General features: G+C 49.2%; 1 protein-coding gene across 3 annotated transcripts in view; it reads right to left on the bottom strand.

Annotated features, from left to right (window-relative positions):
- Positions 1-711: 711 nt before the first annotated feature.
- Positions 712-9,028, bottom strand: part of VPS35L (VPS35 endosomal protein sorting factor like) — a 143,805-nt gene continuing 135,488 nt past the window's right edge. For 2 of the 3 annotated variants that reach the window (XM_055561828.1, XM_055561829.1), the window contains exons 29-31: positions 8,276-8,394; positions 1,954-2,100; positions 712-1,268 (exon numbers count right to left, since the gene is read on the bottom strand). In XM_055561828.1, the coding sequence (XP_055417803.1) occupies positions 1,170-1,268; positions 1,954-2,100; positions 8,276-8,394 (365 nt within the window). In that variant the 3' untranslated portion in view covers positions 712-1,169. Of the gene's footprint in view, positions 1,269-1,948; positions 2,101-8,275; positions 8,395-9,028 lie in introns of all 3 variants that reach the window. The other variant, XM_055561830.1, reaches the window with a different exon arrangement.

The raw sequence follows: 9,028 nt of genomic DNA, 5'->3' as shown, positions 1-9,028 counted from the left end.
TCATATCCATTCATCTGCCTTGATTTTTCATTTGAACAGTATCATATAGTAAAAGTGGTATAGGAAATGATTTTAATGGAATGATCTTGTGTAATAAAGGCCACTTGGGAATATTTGAGCAATGCCACCATGCTTTCTCAATGTGTTTTGTTCAGTACACACTGTTCTTCAATGGAGGCCATTTTCTTGGGTTGGGGGTGGGGTGGGCTTCACTGTTAAGCTGGCAGTAAATCCACAGCATATTCTTGGCCCCAAACTATTCAGTTAAAGCATGAGTTTATATAAATTTTAAAAAATTATGTTAGCAACTTCTACTATGCGAACTGTAATCAGGCTTTTCACAGAGTAGAAGTGAAATGTAGTCTGCTCAGCAGATACCTTCCAAAAATATAATGGTTTGGGGCCACTTTCCATCCACAACTTGGATCCATTTTCCTGCACAAAGGGTTCTAGGCTATGAGTCACCACCATGACCAATATTCATGATCTTACGGATTCAAAATAAAATGTCAGTGGAAGCTCATTATTGGTAATCCAAGAATCAAACTCCACCAAACTAGTAAAAAAGGAGACTGAATCATATGCTGTTTAGGGTTACAGCTGCAAGAAAACCAAGCAGTATGTTTAGACACATACTGAGGATGTTGAGACACATTCTCTTCTGGATGAGTGAGAGTCAGTGGTAATTAAATGAACAGTCATGAACATAAATATTCCTTCAGGGAGGTTTATTTAGTTACAGTGTATTTTCCATCGAAGCCCCAGAGAATCTCAACTCTGACTTGTTTTCTCCTTTAATCTATCACCATATTTAAAATCCAATCAAGAGCCGGTTTTGACATAAAGCAAATCAGGGAAAGGGCACAGCGGCTCTTTCAAAGTGGACTGCTTTTCAAGGTTCTTTTTTCAATTAACTTTCAATTAAACCTTCCCGAAAAGAGAGATGTTACTTGCATTCCTCTGTTTTTCTCTAAAGGCCCATCTGAAGGCCAGTTGTGCAAAGAAACAGACTTCATGCTCAGTGAGCAGGAATAGATTCAAATACTCTTGACAGCTCCCACTTCTTCACTTCACTGGCAAAACAGCAGAGAAACCAATCTGTAGGTGCATAAAAATGAAAACAAAAATACAAAACAGGTCTTTCTGCATTGGCATCAGAGACCCTGGAGTCAGGTCCTCGTCTGCAGAGGGAGCCTGAGGGCCAGCTCAGTCAGATGCCCCATGTCTGGCTGCTTGCTCTGCTTCTTGATGTATTCCAGAGTTTTCACCTAGGAGGAAAGAGAAAGACATCTTCTTTGTGGTTCATAATTCTCAAGGTTCTGACAAATCAGCCATATTGTGAACTTAGGCTTTTTTTTTCTTAGAGTGGAGGAGAAGCCAGCAGTTTTTAAATAAGACTTCTTAGATTACAACTTGCTCTTAAAATCACCAAGAATTACTGATGTTTTCATATGTGTGGCTTTTATTTACAGGGAATTAATACTACCCAGTGGTCCCTTGGTTCTAGGATCCCCAGCTGATACCAAACCAAGGGTACACAATCCTTTATAGAAATTGGGGTAGTATTTGCATGTAACTTTCATACACCCTCCTGTATATTGAAATCATCTCCAGATTACTTATAATACCTACTATAATGTAAACACTATGTCAGCAGTTGCAGATACATGACAAATTCAGGTTTTGGAAACTTTCTGGAGCCTTTTTCCTCCTGAATATTTCTGAGCCGTGGTTGGTTGAATCTGAGGGTGCTGAACCTATAGTTATGGAGAGCTGTTTGTCCTTTGTAGGGCCTGGCACCTTTCTAGAAGGGGAGATGGGGGCCGTTTGCTGTCCAGGCCCTGAGGCTGCACTGAGACCGCCTGTGCCTGGCCAGCGGGCTTGCATCACTCGCCGGGACAGCCATGCCCGCTGGGCCTGTTGAGGGCCACCCTGCCCCACCCTGCACCTCACCATGGTCCTGGTGTCCACACAGCCGTGCCTCTGTGCCAGGTGCCACAGGCTGACAGACAGCTGGTTGAGCCTGTTGTTGCGCAGGTCCCCGTGGGCCAAGATGCTGTTAAAGAAGGAAAGGCCCAGCGAGCTCTGGCGCTTTAAGGCCTGAAATAGAAAAAAGAGGTTACTACCTGGCACTGGGCTCAGACTCATCCCAGTGTTGACACTGCCTGGGGTGCCACGGCCAGCTCTGCCATGGATCTTCTGGAGGGCGAGCTGCTTAACCTCCCAGCTTCATCTGTAGGAGAATTAAGGTAATACCAGCTCACAGGGTAAATGAGACTAAAACGAGATGCTGTGTGTGAAGCCTTCCCATGAACAATACTCCCTGATACCCAGCTCTTATAAGAACAGGCAGGAATACTAGAGTGGGTTGCCATTCCCTTCTTTCCTGGATCTTCCCGACCCAGGGATCAAACCTGGGTCTCTCGCACTGCAGGCAGATTCTTTACTGTCTCAGCCACCAGAGAAGCCCATAAGAACCACTGGATATGCTTAACACCAGATCTTTCCCCTCTTGCTCAATGATCTGATGTGAGAACTCAAACAAGGAAAGTCTAACCAAAATGTCAGAGTAGACCAAGCCTGAACCCCAGCTTTAAGTAGTAAAGGAAAAAGGGAAACTAAATCTTCAAAATGCAGCAGGCCCAGGACAAAGGATGCCAGCTCCCAAAGGTAAACAGAGGCACTGGGAAGGCCCAAGTCAGCATGTGGGCCTGAGCAGGTACCAGGTCAGATCACAGGTCTGTGTGGGCCCTGGAAAGCTGATGCCTGGGCCTTTGCTGGGCGCTCTCGGCTGGCACTGCAAACATCAGTGCTGCCAGGAGCCTTGAGGGTCTGCTTTGCACAGTGTAGGGTATAGGGCCCTACACTCTGCCAGGTATGAGCTCTGTGCTTTACATAACTTATTTCATCTTCACAACAACTCTTTGTAGGTAGGTAGGATTCTAGAGCTGTCCTCCAGGATCTCACCCCCTGGCTATTCAAACAGTAATCTAGGTGCTACTGTGAAAAGACTCTGCAGGTGTAATTAAGGTTATGGACCTTAGGGAGATAATCCTGGATTATCTGGGTGGGCCCAATCTAATCATTAGAGCCCTAAAAAGCAGAGAAATTTCTCAGGCTGAAGTCAGAGACAAGTTAGCAGCAGAGGAAAGGTGCTGCAGAAAGGGAGACTAAAGAGATCCAAAGCTTGAAAAGGACACGACCCACCACTGCTGGCTTTTAGGATGAACTGAGGCGGCCAACTCGAACGAGCTGGGAAGTAAATTCTTCCTGGTGCCTCCTCGTTAGAGCCCAACCAGTCAACAGGAGCCTTGATTTTGGCCTTGTGAAACCAGGAGCACAGAAACTGGTCCAGCCAACACTGACTTCTGACCTCCCAAACTGTGAGATAATAAACAGGGGTTTTAAGTTTGGGGTGACTCAAAGCCCTGATAGGAAACCACTACATTCCCATTTTGCTGATGAGATCAGAAAGCTTCAGGAACTTGTTCAAGGACAGGAGCTAGCAAATGCAGAGTGAGGCTCTGAGCGCCAGTTGTCCAATTCTGAGCCTGTGCAATTCACACCCACCCCAGATTATAAGATATTCCCACAAACCCATGGCTAGCATCACATTATGGATCCAAAGAGCTTCCCAGGTGGTGCAGTGGTAAATAATCCACCTGTCAATGCAGGAGATGCAACAGATGCAGGCTTGATCCCTGGGGTGGGAAGGAAGATCCCCTGAAGGAGGGAATGGTAACCCACTCCAGTATTCTTGCCTGGAAAATTAAATGGACAGAGGAGCCCGGTGGGCTATAGTTCATAAGGTTGCAAAGAGTCAACAGGACTGCACACAGGACAGATCAGGGATCAAACTCTGAAGCGGGCAAGAGATTTGCCCAGTGCAGCTACAGATTTATCCAGGGAAGTGGGAATGGTCTGAGGTGGTTTAGACCAATACATATTTTTCCTGCTTTATTCAAACAACCTATTAACTGTCCATCCTTCCATGTGTGGAGCCTACAGAGCAGCAGACTCTATGTTAACTGCTGAGCCAACTTAGTCATCCCCTCCTGTTGCTCCCAGGTGAGAATTTCAAATCTACTGGAGGAAAAAAAGCAAGACAGTAAAACTGCCAAGGAGCAGCTAAGAATGCAGTTGGGTGAGCATGTCTGTGTGACAGTGAAGAGACTCAGGCCCCCCAAAATTGAGCCTGCCCTGGCAAGAGTCTGGACCAGGTGACCATCACAGAAGCAGGAAAAACACTGCCGTCCAGGGGTGGGTTGTGTTGCGGGGTCCCAAGCTGCAGGTGTGGAGGGAAGGTGGCAACCACCTGGCCAGCATAACACTGGCTGGCCACTGCCTACTTTGGGCTCCTTTGTTTAATCAGACAATGAGCTTGCCCCAGCCAGGAACCAGGCAGAGATCATTCAGTGGGTTCCAGCCTATTCTGCTCTCCCTTTAAACTGGAGATGCCTGGAAACGAGGGCCCTAATTTCTACTCAGATCCAGAGGACCAACCTCATAGAAAGCTCTCAAATAACTCTTCTGAGAGGTGCCTTTTACCTACATTTCCTTGAAGCAGAGCAGAGTTTTGAAAAGTCAAACAAGGAAAACAGTATCTCCCTGGCTTTTTCTCTGTTCTGTGTCTTCTCAAGCATTTTACCCTAAAAGCCCAGTTTGGGTGTTTTAAATGCACCGCCCATTAACAATGAAATCATTAGAGAAAGGTCTGGGAATGAGCAGGCAGGCCGGCCGACGTGCAGAGAGACCCAGGAAACTGAACACAAGACAGAACCAAACCCAGGCCTCAAGCCCCTCCTGTCTCCACAGAGCTTTTCAATAGAAAGGGGCTGCTTTTGATTCTTTGCCTAGGGGAACTGTCACTTCCAGGAAGTTGTAAGGGTCTGGCGTGGTTCCCAGCTTCACCACACCCAAACAAACAGCTTCGTGAAGCTCGTGACTAGAGCAGGGATGGCTCCTTCACGTGCGGGTAGAGGGCAGTTTGGAGGCAGGGCTGACACCAGTCAGTGCCGAGAGGTGAGACACTCAGCTCAGGCGCCGGCGCAGGGCTTTCACAGCACCGAGCCTGGCTCCCCTGCAGCGGAGAGAGTTCAGAGCACTTCTGCTCCAGGCTCTAGAAGCCTCCGCCCCCCAGGGCCGCCTGTGCCGAATCTCACAGCACATTGTTAAAATGAAGGATGACATGTTCCGTCTTAGCTTGGTCCACCCATGTTTTTCCTAATAAATGTGCATATATGGACAGACACTTCCAGTGAGCATCCCTGGTATTTATGAGTTGAAATGTCCTTTGGAAACATTCCAGCCCTGCTATTCCTTCAGAAGTATTTCAGCTGTTATCACCGTCAATGCCTCCTCCCCCAAGAGAAAAAGAGACAAAGGTTAAAATAGTTCCAGGTTATATGGTTCTGGGCTCATTTTTATTGTAAGCCTGGAGGTCCTATACTGTGGTCAATTATGCTGTCAGCAGCCACCTCTGATTAGACCCAGCCTGTGGCATCTGAGTGAAGAAAGGCATTTTCAATTAAATACACAGCCCTGCTCTGGCAGGAAGCAAGAGCCAGAGCCCATGTTTGCAGGGATCGGGAAGGTGCTAAGGATCCTTCAGAGCCGGGGAGCAGAAGGGATGTGATCAGTGTGGTCAGTGCAGACTGAAGGTGAAGAACTCCCCTTTCTTCTGCAGGGCGGTGAGAGCTCTCTCTGACTGCCAAGTGCAGAGACCAAGTTGACATCCATTCAAAAAAAGGCCTTTCGGTTGAAGGAGGGGAGTTACCTCTTCTAACTGGGGTTCTAATGCTGCCCCCTCCACTGACAGCCAACGCCCTTCATGCATGAACTTCCCCAGAGTTCTGCAGCCCTGCACCCCATGGGTCCCGGGCCAGTGGGACCCCCCTATAACCCTCCCATCCCTACAGAGGGCTCTAGGAGGCACTCAGGGCCCCCAGGGTGGCAGTGGTTCTGGGTTTTCCATCTGCCCTCTGGACTGCTAACCTTAAGGCTGGCCCTTTATGCTGTGCCCCTGACCTTGGCAGTGGCCACTGGGGAATGGAGTCCAGAAAACGCTCCACTCTTTCTCGGACCTGCTTGAATACCCTGGAGAGAATAAGAACCCAGGACATACATGTGTGTTGTGTGTGTGTGCACTCAACAGCTACAGAATATTCTTGTGGCTTTGTGTTGGGGTGGGGAAGGGCGGTAAGGGCAATGGTGGCATGCTATACAATCCTAGAAATGAATAAGAATTAAATTAAAAATCCAGTTTGATCTTATTTTGTCTTCAAAGGATTTGGTGGATGGGGGTATAGAAGCAAATCCGAGGAAAGTGAGACTCCAAGTTGGGAAAGAGGGAGCTGGGGAAGTCTGTGGAAGAAAGGGGAGGGCTGGGAACCAGGCAGTCTGAAATCTGTCCTGGGTCTGGGAAAGGGAACAGGAGTAGGGTGGGGGTGAGTGGCAGTGAGAGGAAAACAGGGTCTTCTGGGGGGGATCAGGAACGAGGGCTCAGGTTGTTTCTTGCTAGATGGGATTTTTAAAAACTGAAATGCTCAGAGATGTAAGCAGACAGCCTGGAGTAACAAAGAACAAGCTTTGGGGCGGGAAAGGGGATTGGCAGGGGAACACAGAAGCAGAAAGTCTGGCAACAACTGTCCCAGAGGACAGAGAGAAAGGTTAGGCACTGGCTTTGACCTAAAGTGAAGTCAAAGTGTTTGTTAGTCGCTCAGCTGTGGGTCTGACTCTTTGCGACCCCAAGTTCCTCTGTCTGTGGAATTCTCCAGGCAAGAATACAGGAGTGGGTTGCCATTCCCTTCTTCAGGGGATCTTCTCAACCCAGGGATCAAACCCAGGTCTCCTGCATTGCAGGAAGATTCTTTACCATCTGAGCTACCCTGCCAACCTGCCCACCTTAGTCTTAATGTCTGAACAACCATCCCCACTAAGCCTAAGACAGGGCTTCTGGGATCCATCTGTCACCCACATGTTTGAGCTGAAGCTGCAAAAAGGAATACTGGGGAAGGGTACCAGGTAGTTATTTAGACTGTAGGATAATTTGGAAATTATTTTGAAACCAACCAACCATCTATCTATATGGAAAATATGGAAAAAACCACTCTGTAAAGGCAACATCTGATAAAAGAACATATTCAGGGATCGGAGCATGGGTTCTAGAAGACTGCCTTGACCACACTGCATAGCTGCCACTCTCGGATTCAGCTTCTCTACAGTATAAAGGGATAACAGCTGTCCCCACTCACTGGACCGTCATGAGAATCAGTTGAAACAATGCACACAAAGTTCTCCACACTACACTTTTGTGTAAGAGAGGTTGGAATGGGAATTCCCCTGGTGATCCAGTGGTTAGGACTCCGAGCTTTCACTGTCAAGGGCCTGGGTTCAATCCCTGGTTGGGGAACTAGCAATCTGCAATGTGCAGCCAAGGCAAAGGAAAACAAAACAAAAAGGCTAGGAAAGCACAGCCTGTTGCCATGGCTGGGTGACACCATATGCCACTTTCCACTTCTATAAGAGAAAAGGCCTTACTGAGGAGGGCAGTGCAGTGGCTAAGGGTTCAGGCCTGGCAGTTGGGCCAGGAACCCTATTCTGTCACAACCAGAGGAAACCGGGGGCTCTGGAAACCTCTCTGAGCCTCGGTTTTCCTTCCTGTCCAAGGAGAATAAACACAGCACCCACATCATAGGCCTGTTGAGGGCGTCAAAAGAGCTAAGGTGTCCAAGTGCAGGCTATTATTCACGCAACATGCTCAGACTGGGTGCCCGCTGCACGCCAGGTTTCAGGGGAGGATGCTGAGGTGAGGGACAGAGGGATCCTAGGACCCCATCTCCGGCACAGGCAGGTCTCCAAGACCCAGGTCTCCAGGGCCTGGCCACGTGGAGCTTCCATTCTGGTGGGGTCAGCGGGTGACTAACAAGTGAACACACACACACAATGTTTCAGAGCATGCCCAAGCGTCACAGGGACACACGCAGAGATTCAGAGGGATGCAGGAGGGCATGGCTGCTTGAGACAGGGGTCAGGGAAGGCCACTCTGAGGAGGTACTTGAGTTGTGACTAGAATGATGAGTGGGGTGGCCAGGGGAACCCCAGGGGGGAGGCGCAGTGCAGGTAGAGAAAACGGTGGCAACAAAGGCCCCTGAGCCCTCAATGAACAGTCTTCACACAAGCACATTACTCTCAGGACGAAACAGTGTCCAAGCACCCTGGGAACTTGTGATTTTGGGGCAAGTGGCAGAGGTGGGGGGCCACAGTAGGCACCTACCTCATCCTTGGCCAGGGTTTTCAGATGCTCCAGGATCTGAGCCATCACCGTCTCGCACAGCTTGTTGTTCTCAGCCAGAAACTTGGAGTCTCCCCCATAGAGGCTGTCGTTGGAGTCGACTGATGGAAGAAACAAGAGCTGTGAGACATTCCCAAGGCCAAGGAGAGGCAGCCACGTGGCACCGATATCAGCACATGGCAGGAACACACGGCAGGGCAAACGGAAATGGCCAGAATCTCCTGCTGACTTGGGCCCTTGGGAATCACAGAGAAAATACCTAGCCTTCTGGATGACGGAGCCAGACAGCAGGAGCATGGAAGTCTATCTGTCCCCTCTGGCCTGGCATGGAGGGGACAGCAGGCATTGCAGTGACCATTAGAATGGTTGTCAATACTGGGCACCGTGGGCCAGGCACTGGGCTCAGGACTTCACAAGCATTACTACAGGGTCCTCATAACTAGCACAGGCAAGAGATAACAGATGGGGCCATGAAGGCTCAGAGCCCACCCCGGCCAGGATCCCAAAGGAGGAGGCTCCTTTCAAGCTAAGCACCGCCCCCAGCCCCCTGTCCTGTCACTCCTCCTCAAAACTCCCGCAGGTGGCATGCAAGGTTCTCTTATGTCTTCCTGCAAACCTGAATCTTCTCACCAAAGTCCCCTCTCTCCTTGGGCACCTCCCATCACAGCTGCTGTCTGTAGAAAGACCAGACACAAGAACAGCCTGAGTCTGACCTCCCTCTCCCTCTTTCCTGTT

The sequence above is a fragment of the Bubalus kerabau genome, chromosome 23 (genome assembly GCF_029407905.1).
Source record: "Bubalus kerabau isolate K-KA32 ecotype Philippines breed swamp buffalo chromosome 23, PCC_UOA_SB_1v2, whole genome shotgun sequence".
Taxonomy (NCBI): Eukaryota; Metazoa; Chordata; class Mammalia; order Artiodactyla; family Bovidae; genus Bubalus; species Bubalus kerabau.
This window is presented reverse-complemented; position numbering and strand designations above follow the sequence as displayed.